At 29.5% G+C, this 13,781-nt stretch overlaps 1 protein-coding gene across 10 annotated transcripts in view; it reads right to left on the bottom strand.

Annotated features, from left to right (window-relative positions):
• Positions 1–13,781, bottom strand: part of LOC123271688 (glutamate receptor ionotropic, kainate 2) — a 294,730-nt gene that overhangs the window by 5,105 nt on the left and 275,844 nt on the right. For 6 of the 10 annotated variants that reach the window (XM_044738076.1, XM_044738085.1, XM_044738091.1 and 3 more), the window contains 2 exons: positions 2,275–2,375; positions 177–387 (listed from right to left, as the gene is read on the bottom strand). In XM_044738076.1, the coding sequence (XP_044594011.1) occupies positions 177–387; positions 2,275–2,375 (312 nt within the window). Of the gene's footprint in view, positions 1–174; positions 388–2,274; positions 2,376–13,781 lie in introns of all 10 variants that reach the window. The other 4 variants (XM_044738097.1, XM_044738131.1, XM_044738125.1 and 1 more) reach the window with 2 other exon arrangements.

The raw sequence follows: 13,781 nt of genomic DNA, 5'->3' as shown, positions 1-13,781 counted from the left end.
ACGTTATTCCATCGTCAGCTAATCAATATCGTTAATTAGCAAATCGATAGGGCTTGACTGTAATGAGAGCTTAACAATAATGGTGATTTTTAATGAGGAAATTTCTTCTCCTCAATTATTGTTAACGTAAAGATCTATTAAATAGACGATGCTCGTCGTGCATTACGAACTTACACCGTTTAATCGAGGTATTTCAATGGTCGGTATATAAGTAGTTTCTTGGTGGCTGAAACATCGTCGACTTCGCATAAATGATGGCTGTGGACTGCATCGTGTACAAGAAGTAGGGTCCAAACTTCCGTGATCTCGACTCTTTGTAACTGGCCGCTGTTGTGAACCACACCGCAATGCAAACCGCAATTCGGATGCCATTTCAGCACAGAGAGACTGTTTTACGAGTTGGTCAGATGATAAGTCACATAACCATTTCATGCAAACAAATATTGGATACATAGGAATTTGGATGCAGGAGTTTAGAGGGTTGAATCACGTAGCGAACAAAGATATCAAGAGATCAGTGGAAAGTACCAGACATGTGGCATTATGATCAATGTAAGAAGAGTGAGGATAAAACATTCATAGCAGTTGCGGTCACGTTGTTTGAGCATTGTTTCAAGTTTTGCAGAATAGTTTTCCAGTAGTATTGTCCCATTAGTATACAGAGATGGTCCAAATTGTACATCACAATACAAAAACGGTGATTGCCATTGATGCAAGTTTATCATAACCATAACAAAAAAAAAATAAACAAATAAATAAACATTGACAGACTATGCAGCTAGATAATTAATCAGCGTGCAGAAACAAACATTATAAATTGATGCGATTAGAAAAAATTTTCATTCCTCAAGCAATTATTTATAATTTCAAACAATGTATTGTTGATAAATTTTAAAATAAATTGCAAATTAATATACGTAAGTGGAGCAGCTTAGATATAATAATCTTTGATGTTTCAATCATGTAGAGTGTTCACGGTTGAAATATTGCATAGATGTAGTAACTAATATATATTAATATCATGTAAAATGGTATTTAAATTCGGCTTTGCAAGTTTGGAGGCTTATTAGTCTTTAGATAAAGTTATGATACAGAAGACGTTCGATATTCATACTTAAAGTATTAAGATATATCATAACAACTTAATGTTAAAGAATCTTTACTAAAAGTTTTAATTAATATTATAATATTATACATAATATGTTTTGTAACTATAATTATTAAAAATCTACAAAGTTACAAGCTAGTGAAATGGGAGGCCTCGAAAAAATGTTGAGATGTATTTGACACGATTCTGACTTTTTCAGTCATCCTAAATAAAAAAAAAAGATTTAGTTTTAATCAGTAAAGATTCTATTTATATACTTATTTGCAAATTAAAAAAAAGAAAAAAAAAATTGAAATATTTTTATAGACCGGTTCCGTAAAACTTGAGAAGTGATGTCTATACCTTCTGAAAAGAAATAATTTCGAGAAAATGCGTTTATAGTTTTGGGCTCTGTCCAGATCAATTGGGTTTTAGGTTACTAAATCTTGAAACTTTGAAAAAGTGCAAAAAAATCGATTATCTCAAAATTTTAGACCCGAATACCTCCGTAATATTTTTGGATGATAATTATTATTATTATTGTCAATATTTTTAGTGATGAAACTTATAATATTTATAGAGTTCTATGTTTAGAGCCATAAAATTTTAAATTAAGAGGATTTTTTATAAAATAATTTATATGATTGAAACTCCAAAGAAAATTCCGCTAAGCAATAGTGTGCAGTAATGTTGCATGTGAAAACGATTGAAAATAAATAGTTGAAAAAAAAAAGTCAATAAATATTTAATGTTATCCTTTTATAAACCGGCAATGTTAGCCGATTGGTCAAAGGCGCACGGCCTATATAGAGCACTCGAACTAACTCACCGGTCAAGCGCGGGTTCGAATCCCAAGCTGGTCGTAGAAACCAGCTTGGTTGAGATTTGACCCTTGCCGCGTAAGTTAAGATTCTCACAACCCAAAAAACTCCTATGTACCACTCTCAACAGTTAAAGTCGGTGATATGACCACAGCAGTTAAAACCGACTCTAAATAAAAATTAATTAAAAAAAAAAATATTCTTTCATAAAGAAACCTATATTTTTTTTTTAAGGTCATAAAATAATTTGCGTAAGAAATTCACTTTCCTTTAAATCCTTATATCTCTGTAGATACTTTTTAACCTCTGCTAATTAGTAATTTTAATTACCCATTAGTATTTAAAAGTAATAGAAGAAAAACTTACCCGATCTGACTGAGTATTTTTCTTGGAGTTCCAGCAAAACTCAAGAATAGCAACCAGAATAGCGAGTGCAAGGCCACAAAGAAGTACGACGAATACACCCCCTGTAAAAAGTAAAAAAATAAAACACAAAGTAAAGTCAAGAACCTGTAGGCGCAGCTCATTAGTTTTATGTAGAGTGTATTTTTGAATGCTTTTCGGATATCCGAGATATCGCACCGTTGTCTCTAAGTTTTAATGCTCGACAAAAAATCGAACAAAAGTTTTAATGGTGAAAATTTTTATAAGTATCGAATAACCTTTTAGTATTATAAATTATTCACAAAATCAACAAAATTAAATTATTTTATTTTTTTATACACAGAATAATGTAATGAATAATCAATAGCTTCTGCTGCTGAGTGAAATTCATTAATCAAAGTTATTTCCCATCAAGTTTAATCAAATAAAGTCGTATTCATTTCCCTGTTTTCTTGCTTTTACTTTAATGAGATTACGAGTCTAGATAAAATTTCAATATGAGCTGAAAAAGGGTAAGTTAGTAAATATGTATTCAAATGACAGGCATAATTTGAATTTATATTGTAGTATTTACGAGAAATGATAGTCAGTTTAGAACTGAAAATTGTCGGTGATGATCGAGTGTACGATATTTTTTGAAGATGATGAAAAATTTTAATAACAATTTTCTGTTGTTTATTCTAGTGGTTAAATTCTTTAAAGTTATTGGACTCGCACCCTATAAGCTCACTATTTTACTTAATCCGCAAAGTAAGTTGAATGGGCAGCAATTTTTGGGTCAGACTTCATACTCCTTACTAGGATTAATGTACAATTTAGTTATGCCATTGACGTCCATACCAACTCTATACTTTTGGTTACCCGAAGTTCGCAAAAAAACCGAGTCAAGTGATACCGAAACGCAAATGGAAGCATGGAGAGAATTTTTTTTCGGAGTTACTTCTCATGGAACATTTATAATAATTGTACTTTTTTGTATCGTAAAACAGAGAGTGTTTATCAAAGTTATCAACCGATTGTTTCAATTCGAAAAAGAATTAGCTGACACATTGTACAACACAATAAATCTTCCATCTGGAAAATTGTTATTAATTTTCGTATTTGTAACGCATTTGTCGGCTACAGTTTTGAACATCCTAACTGAATTCGTTGCAGAGTCGAAGACTATTACCGCTCTTGATACTATACTTTTCATAATTCCTGAATTTGTAATTGGAAATTTAGTCATCCAATATGCACTAATATTAATATTCCTTGAAAACAGATTCAAAGGATTAAATAAGTTACTTCTTTCATTGGTTGACACAAACTCCAATGAATCAAGATGTCAGAGATTTTTTAGAATCATGAGTGATTCATACAAAGACAATGTTGTCAAATTGATTCGTTATATTCGAGACGCTCAGAGAAATCTCTATGAAATATCAGATGATTTTTCAAGCTGCTATTCTTGGCCTATGTTGCTATCAATCACGTACTTTGCTGCTGGTATCATTTATAGTTCATATGAGTTATTTCAAAACATAACACAATCTGAGACAAACATATTAGTTTCAATCAATTTGGCGTTGTGGGTTATAAAAACTATGATACCAATTGTAACACTGACTTGTTGTGTTACTAAAATAATTAATGAGGTAACTATAAAATTTATTATTTTTCTATTGGTAAATAAGAGATACCGTAAAAAAAATTTTTGATACGACCATATATGGCTATTATTCATATATAGTCTGATCAGGTCATATTAGATTATATCTGAGATTAAAACATTGTTTATCATAATATATCAATTTTTTATTTTCTATCGAAATTTATTTGCTAATTAAAATATTTTATAAAACAAAAATTGGTTTAGTAGTTCATTAAACTAAAAACAAATGTCAGATAACTTGTTTAAGAGAGTAACAAAAATGATATTCATTTTTCAAACGTAGGGAAACGATTCAGTGATCATGCGCACTTTTCAAATCAGGACATATCGAGTCAAATACATCCTAATGGAACCAATTTTCATATTAAGTTATAGATGGGGATATGAGAAATTATATAATTAGGGTGTGCCGAAATGTAACTTCCTTGATGGACCTTTCAAAATTGGAATTTTGAGTTCCGCTTATAACAGAAGTTGTGTTTGGGCATTTCCTAACATATTTTGAGCGTTAAGGATTTATTTGATTTTCATAGAATTTTTTAACAGGAGTTTTGTTTAGGCATTTTTGCTGAAATTTCAAAATTTTGAAATTTGGCCGAACAAAACTTCTGTTAAAAAATTCTATAAAAATCAAATAAATCCTTAACACTCAAAATATGTCAGGAAATGCCCAAACACAACTCCTGTTAAAAGCGGAACTCAAAATTCCAATTTTAAAAGGTCCATCAAGGAAGTACATTTTGGCACACTTTATTATATATGAAAAAATTAAACCATATTAAATTACATATGTCAAATTTTCGGATATATGCTTATACGACTATTTTAGTTTACCATCAATCTAACGACAGAAAAAAATTCATTTTTTTTCTGCACTAAATTTAGAAAATTTTTCTGACAAAAAAATGGTATCACTTTTTTGACTAAAATTAAAATCGTGAGAAAGAAGAAACAACGAAAACCCTTCAGATGTTATTAACTAAAAAGTAAATTGCGGTAGACAACAATTTCAAGCAATATCATATACCATTCGTAACTTTTAAGTGAACCTTCCGTTCATTTTGCAACGTTTCATTCATTCCTGGAATCTCTAAAGAGTTCTAAAGTTTTTAATAGAGTCTTATGGTATTGTGTATGAGATCCTCAAAGCTATAGTGAATTCGGCATATTTTCTTCTCAAATTTTTCCACAGTACATGTTGTGTTGATTTTAATGAATTTTTACAGTCTCTTACTTATCTTCTATATGAATTTTCATCATTGATTCAAACATTGTAATATCTTTTTATATTTATCAAATACAGATAGAAGAAACCAGCGATACTGTATACAAAATACTGACCATACATGCTCATGACAAAGGAATCAAATACGAAGTAACAAATTATTTATTAACATCATAGCTATTACTTTATAAATTCCAAAAACATAATTAATCATAATCACATTTATTATTCAACAGCTGGAGCAATTTTCTATTGAGTTATTGCATCGAGACGCTTCTATCACTTCATGTGGGGTGATACCACTTGATAACAGTCTCTTAACTTCGGTAAGGATTTATGACGACTGATAAGTATTTGAAACTAGTATGAATGTTGATAAATTATTTTTACTCATTTCGGTCTAGATTATACAAACTACTATAACTTACATGATAATAATTTTGCAATATCATAAAAAAAATATTTCACCGTTGAAAAGCATGAACAATGGAACATTAATATTAAATGGAAATAATACACATATGCCCTTTTATAACGATTCAAGCATATAAAATACCCGTGGTCGCATAATTTCAACGTACGACATTATTAGGTAAATTATCTTTAGTTTTGATGTTTGGATATTTAATTACAACTAATTGGTTCACAGATGGAAACTTACAGTGACAAAAGTAACATTAATTGGTGGAAAATATTTGTCTTTAGTGGAATAGTGAACTGGAAGAATTATTCTACGGACCAAGTTGCTCATTTCGAGATTCTACTTCAACTTTGAGCGAACTTATCCGTACACCGGTAATCGATAATTGCAGGAATCATGCAAGCGGTTTTAGACCGATAATTAGCTTCGAGTTCGGAAGCTTGTTGAATTGGTTTCAATTTTTAAGAATGTTCAAAGGTCGCCAATTTTTCTTATTAGAATTATGCAAAATCAAATAATTTAAAAAAAATGATATTTTGATTTTTAATATTTACTTTTGGTTAATTACGGTAGTGCAAGTAAAGTTCTAAAAACTAATAACCCATTGACACAGAGTATATGATATACGATTTAAGCAGATACGGAAAAAAATTTTCTGTAAAAATTACCGTTAAGCAACAACGGAATCTCATATGTTTATCCAATCGTATTGAAATCTTTCGCTTCACACATATGTATTAAAAATAACTATTTTTTTGTAGTTTCAGGCGTTATTATTTCCGGACAAAATATCCTCGTGACATAATATTCTCAGACAGAATATTCCGGTGTAAAAATATCCCCATGTCAAAGTATTCTTGAACCGGTGTTGTGACTCCACACGGAATAAAATAATCTGTGGAAATGACAGATATGGGAATGTTAAATTGACATGGCCAGATTTTGTTAGATTTGCAAAGAAAAACTGTCAAATTTACATAAATAATATGTGAAAAGAGGCGCGCAGTAGCCCTATCGGATCCGGCCCTTGCTTACCAAAGCATTGGACCGGGTTCGAGTCCGGCGTACACCAATGAATATTTTCAATATTTAAGTGTATTATCCTGCTCAGCCCAAAAAATAAAACGAGTTCCAATCTCAAAAGTTTACCCCCTACCGTAGTCGCTCATGACCTTAGTAGTTTATGCGACTTTAAACAAATTAAAAAAAAAAAAAAAAAAAAATATGTGAAAATAACATAACCATAAGATGTCAGATTTACAGATAAAAACTGTCAAATTTACAGTAATAATATGTAAAAAGTTAATTAGGGGAGCCTGGGGCACGACGGTCCCCTTAACGGTTTTTGCGGCTTTTAACTATCAAATTCGTTTATTTTCCGTCTGTTTCGAATAAATCAGTCGAAATTTTGCAAAAAATCAAACAAAAATTTTTTTTTGTGGGGTACGACGGTCTTCTCCCCAAAAAATCATATGAAAACAAATTTTATTTTTTTTTAAGCCAATGTCATCAAAATCTAGATATTCTCCTCCCAGAAAACATCGTCGAGGGAAAACCACGATTCTTAAGTATCGCCCGAAGTCTTGAGTATCGCTGAGAACAAAGAAAAAAATCAAAATGAAGCAAAAAAAAGACCTCAGTTAAAAAAAAAAAAATTAGATTAAAACAAAAAAATTTGAAAAAATGCTTACATCTTTAAAAATGTCAATAGTTCACAAGATTCAAAGTTATTTCTTAATTATTGATATTTTTAAAGATGCACTGAGAAAAAAAAAATTTTTGTCCAGAAAAAAATTTCTTGGCTCAAAAATCGTTTAAGGTAGTACCTCCACGAAAAGCATATATCAAGAAATTTATGGAATTTTTTTTATCGAAAGATAAATATATTAATAATTCACCACCAAAATTTCAGATCAATTCACCGTACAGTTTGTAATTAATTTACAAAATTGCATCTTTTACACGTAGAGGTATAGAGAGATGGTAAAGTTAGTATGAAATCTTCCGTACCACTCAAGTGATGCAAATAGATTTCATACTAACTTTACCATCTCTCTATACCCCTACGTGTCAAAGATGCAATTTTGAAAATTAATTATTCAAAAACGGTGCAGTGAATTGATCTGAAATTTTGGTGGTGAATTATTAATATATTTATCTTTCGATAAAAAAAATTCCATAAGTTTCTTGAAATATGCTTTTCGTGGAGGTACTACCTTGAGATGAATTTTAGTTTTTTGACAAAAAAATATCAATATTTATCATAATAAAATTTTTGCATTAATTTCGATAGATTTACAAACAAATAGGTTCACTTGAATTAAACAATAAATACTTCGATTAATTCGATCAATACTTGAGACAAGAAAATATATTCTTGAAAATTATCAAGAATATATATTCCTGTGACAAGAAAATTTTCTCAAGAGTAGTACTTTTTTTGTCAGTGTGTAAGCTCGTCCCGATGTTACGCTCATTAAGAGCTTCCACTTGAGTACCCACATGCATTTTTGATATATTTTTCATATATACATATATATAAATATACAAAATATATGAAAAATTGATGTGGGTACTCAAATGAAACGTCTTGATGAGTGTAACATCGGTATAAGTTTATATCTTTAAAACTGTCAATAGTTCATAAGATACAAGGTAATTTCTTAATTATGTATCTAGGGATAGAGCATTTTTGAATGCAGCCTACACAGAAAAAAAAATGTTCTTGAATCAAGTATATATTTTTGAAGAGCTCAATATTCTTGGCTTGAGTAGAAAAATTCTTGATTTAAGAAAATTTTTCTTGATTTAAGGAAACTTTACTTAATTCAAGAATTTTTCGTCTTGATTCAAGACAATTACCCTCTTCAAAATTATATTCTTGGTTCAAGAATTTTTCTCTTGAATCAAGTTAATTTTTTTTTCTGTGTAAGTACTTATCATCATAAATTGACTATAGGTGAGAATGATATTAAATCATGAAAAGGCCCAACTCCAGGTCAAGACTTTTCCAACAATACCAAATTTAATCATAAAAACCCATTTTATCATATAAATACACTGGCCACAGAATTTTGCTTATTCTCTTAACAGTATAGATAAATCTAATATTCATTATTATAGTTATATGTATCTTAATGCTTTTTACTTTCTATGGTTTGCAGATTTGAACAATTATTTTATGTGACCTAATTTTTTTACCTAATTTTTTCAGTTAAAACTTTAATTTTTAAAATATTTTTTTGTTTATTGTTTACATTTCACGAAATGTGAAATTCTTACTCATAAATAACAAGTTCAATTTTTGTTTTAACATAAATTTAACTTTTTTTTTTTTTAAAAGTGAATTTCACATTTTTTTAATGACATTATTACATTGAAAAACTGTAAAATTAACAGTTTTAGATTGACAGTTTTCACAATGTGAAAATAACATTTTTAACTTTGTAAAATTGACATTTTTGGGTTGACAGCGGTAAATCTGTAAATTTGACAGTTTTTTCTGTAATTTTGACAGAGTCTTTTTTTCCGTGCATAATCAGTATTAGGCGTCTTGATCCACCGACAAAATATCCCAAGAAAAAATATCTCCGGACAAAATATCCCCGATAAAATATCCCCTATGACAAAAAAACCCCGACAAGTTATCCTTTGAATTCGTTATAGTTTTCGCAAATTTGAATAAAAAAAATTATTTAAGGGCACAATGATAAAAGGGCACAACATAGCAAAAATCGTATGTGATGGTCTAATATCGAATAAACACACATAAAAACCATGTTGAAAAGGCGAAACACGATTACCTGCGTTTTTGTTGGCCTATTACTGAGTAAACACACATTCAAACCATATTAAAAGGGCGCAACACGATTACCCGCTCTAAAACAATAATTAAATAATAATGATAATAAGAAAAAAATTAAAAATACAGTAGACGCTCTTAAAAGTTACGCTTTCGGGGGTAGCGTAACTTTTAAAAGCGGACTTTCAGAGGCGTGGCTAACAATTTTGTAACCAATGTCATAATTTTAATATTAATGAATATTATTAATAGAATTAATAACCAGGATTATTTATTTATTTAACTAATGTTCAAATTATTCAATGAATAAATAAAGTTATTCAACAATTAACTAATGTTGTTTTTATATAAGTTATTAATTCCAATAGAAGAATAATAATAACAGAATAAAAAATTAATTTTCAATAGACGTAAGTGTTTTATCAACTTTGTAAATATAATTTTACTGACAGCGCACGTTGGTTAAAAATATGTGTTTGAATGAATCGACAAAAATACTCCTTAATGCTACTATGTACTTCTAAAAAAAAAAGACATCATTAAAAGCATTGGGGTGCATAAAGTATATCACAATTTTTGAGGATTTTACAATGGCAACGCTTAATGAATATTCGAGATCAAACGTTTCATTACTTTGCATAACTACTCTGATGTATAGAGCATTGGGATTAGCACCTTTTTCTTTTAAGTCATCGATAGTGATTAGAAAGAGTAAGACCCAACACAGTGTCAAATTCATACGTTCCAACAGCGCAAGAGTTTACGGTCTCATCGGATATTTGACAGTGATTCCTTTTGAATTCTACTATTTTTGGATAAGATATAATGAAGACACTGAAAACATGAGTTACATGCAGAATTGTTTTGACATATTTTTTGCTTTTACGGTGCAGTTTACGCAAATGATGTTAATTTTGTTATTCAACATCCGGCAGAAAATAATAGTAAATATTCTTAACAAACTATTGCGCTTTGAGAGTGAAATTATTGAAAAATTGAACGATGTCAGTACGTATTACAGTGGAATATATGACCAAATTTTAATATTCATCGGATTCATGTTCATTGGTGTAGCGCACATATTAAGTGAATACCTACTTTGGCAAAATGATTGTGTGATGAATATCATGACGTTCGTTTTTCCAGAATTGGTAATAAGGAGTTTTACAATTCAATGTGCCATGATGCTTTTGTTCATCAGGAAAAAATACAAAATTTTGAATGAAGCGCTCTTATTAAATTCGGATTCAAAAGTTAAATTTAAATGTCATCATTCATTTTTCCAAATTTTAGATATGTCTGAAATAGAAATGATTTTAAAGCGCGTAGCCCTTGTACGAAAAGCATACTCTAATTTGAATACGATTTTATCTGAAGTTTCACAATTTTATTCTTTGCTTATTTGTATTGCCATTGGGTATTATTGCTTTGAAATAGTGTATTCAGCGTATTCGTTAACATTGGAATTTAAAAAAGATGTGATACCAAATTTCTTTGAGTGTTTCAATTGGAGTTTAATATTGCTGGCATGTATTTATCCGACTGTTGTGTTAACAAACAGTGTGACATCAGTTAATATGGAGGTAAGAATCGTGAACTTCGAATAGTGAAGATTTATATTAGATATGAAATAAAAATACAGTGTTTCAAACAATAACAGAATTTAACATTCTAGTGATAGTTAAATTTTAATGGAAAAGTTTTCTTTTATGTTTCATTAATAAATTGTTTCTCATTAATTTAAACAATTTTAAAAAATCCCAGTTCATAGAATCTAGCAGTATTATAAGGGAAATATTATAATACATAAAATTTTATTTATAAAATGAGAAAATTCCATTACGCAAAAATTGGTGCGAATTTCAACTATTCAAAGTGTATATTATTATTAACCATTGATGATAATTATTAATAATAATAATAATCCGTAATGACCCGTGAATAAATTTTCTGATACCGTCAGATATGAAAATTATTTATTACAATCTTTTTAAAAACTCATACGTTAATTGGCATGTTTTATAAAACAAAAATTGGCTTATTAGTGGGTTTAATTGAAAACTAATGTTAAATCATCTTCTTAAAAGATTACATAAAAATTATTTTTACTCTGAAAATCAATATCTCAAACTCTAATTCTCTTGTAAAGAGACGATTCAGCGATCATGCGCTCTCTGTCGGAGATTCTCAACACACTCTTTGGTCGAAAATTATGTAACGTCCACGTTTTCAAAGAATATAAATAACTAATTAGTCCCCGGCTTGAAATTTGCTCGCCGGAGTCCAGGGTCATAAACGGGGATCACATTATCAATAACAAAATTTAAACAAAACACTTCATTTTAAATAAATAAAAAAAAAAAGGAAACCTCTTTATTGGCCTGATCATATTAATAAACGATATAAATAATATAAGCAAATTAAACAATATAAACAATACATTAGAACACTCTTTTCAACAAATATCAAAAGCTTAAGTGATAATATGTACAAACTTTATGTCAAAATTAACAATAATCAGACATAACCCGCACACACCGTTTGTTTTTCCGTTTTCGGTGCCACCTGGTGGCTAAACTCTGTCTACTACCTTTACAAAGTAGTAATCCTACCGACGGTTACACCCTAAATCGCGGCCCCACTTACCCCTTATCCCGTTCGGGTGCTTGGAAAGCAACCCTTTCCGGCCCTACTTACCCCTAATCCCGTTCGGGTGCTTGGAAAGCAACCCTTTCCGGCCCTACTTACCCCCACATGGTCAAGTCAGCACTTTCATCCGGTCGGTTCACGATACTTACCTGGGCCTTGGTCAGACTCCAGGTAGAGTATCATCCTCTCGAATTACTTGGTGAAGAGTATTCAACGAGTAATTCTCCCGAGAAAGAACTCGTTTTATCGAGCCAAATTTTGGCGTTTATCATTTTTCCCCCAACTCTCTTGTAACGAACTGGAAGGGTCGTTTTAGACACCTATCCGGTGCCCTCGAACTAGCATTCAAAAATAATTATTTATTATTTTAATCGCGATTTCCTTCATTTTCTATCCATTCGTTTCGTCAAATTCATAATTCTTTATTATTTTAATCGCAATTTCTTTCATTATATATCCATTCGTTGATTTTCCATACTAAATTGTCCTCGGGACTTATAAAATCTTCGCTTACCTAAATTATTTCTTACAAAAATAATAATCGTCATTTCTTTCATTTTATATCCATTCATCGCTTTCCCATACTAAATCTTGTTCGGAACTTAGAATAATTTTGCCAGTCTTTTAATTTCTTTTACAATTAATTCGCTCGGCTTCGTAATAATTTCTCACACGCTTAATTTCTTAATTTAATCATACCTTCGGTAACAATAATATAAAATTATTAGCTAAATAAATACAATAATTAAATAATAATCACCGCACTAATAACAATAATTGTTTCTATTAATTTTTAAGTAATTAACTAAAATACTCAAATACAAAAAGTAAAATCTGCGTCATAATTAAATATGCACATATCAGGCTATATCAGAAAATTTTTTTCACTGGAGAGTGTAATTATAGATCTCATATTTTGACGCAAATATGAGATTCATATAATAAAGATCTTATTAATATATTTTATCTATTTAGTTTGCAAAATATTCAGAGACATTAATTTTTTTTTAATCAATATGAAATTTAATTCATTTAGGTAGTTTCGATTAAAATCTATTGTGAAATTATGGTGGAATCTACAAAATTTCATAATTATATCATCATGTCAATATCACTGTGATTTAATTAATTATGCACTTATGTATGTAGATTAGAGTGTTTCAAAAAAATACACTATTTTTTTTATTCAAAGAACATTGAAAATTATTCAGAGTATCCCTAATCAAAGACATTGTGAAAATCTCAGCCCTTAATATTAATGAATAGAGGTGGCACTACTTAATTTTTTATTTCCATTTAAATAACATGGAAAAAAATTTTTTTTTACTTTTGAATTTTGCTAGTCAACACGAAACATTTTATAGCTATGATCGATACATATTCTTGTAGGAAATTTAACTATCTACAAAAATTGTTTGAATGAATATGTGCGTAAGGAAAACCATTTTGGAGTTATCAGGCCTCAAACATCGAACTGTTTAAAATAGTGATAATATTTATTTATAAATACGAAAAACCAACTTAAATCACTCCCGTGTAAAAAAAATTTGTCCTAAAATTGTCATAAGCTTAGGATCCTAAACGTGACACAATTTAGGACATTTTATGACAAATTTATAACACCCATCCGAAATGAAATTTAGATTTTAGAAAAATATTATGGATATTACTCAGAAAAAAAATATTGTTAAAAATTACTTTTATGACAATTTTAAGATACTTTACTAAAAATTTGAGG

The sequence above is a fragment of the Cotesia glomerata genome, linkage group LG1 (genome assembly GCF_020080835.1).
Source record: "Cotesia glomerata isolate CgM1 linkage group LG1, MPM_Cglom_v2.3, whole genome shotgun sequence".
Taxonomy (NCBI): Eukaryota; Metazoa; Arthropoda; class Insecta; order Hymenoptera; family Braconidae; genus Cotesia; species Cotesia glomerata.
Note: the sequence above shows the minus strand (reverse complement) of the source record. Positions and strands in the feature narration are given on the sequence as shown.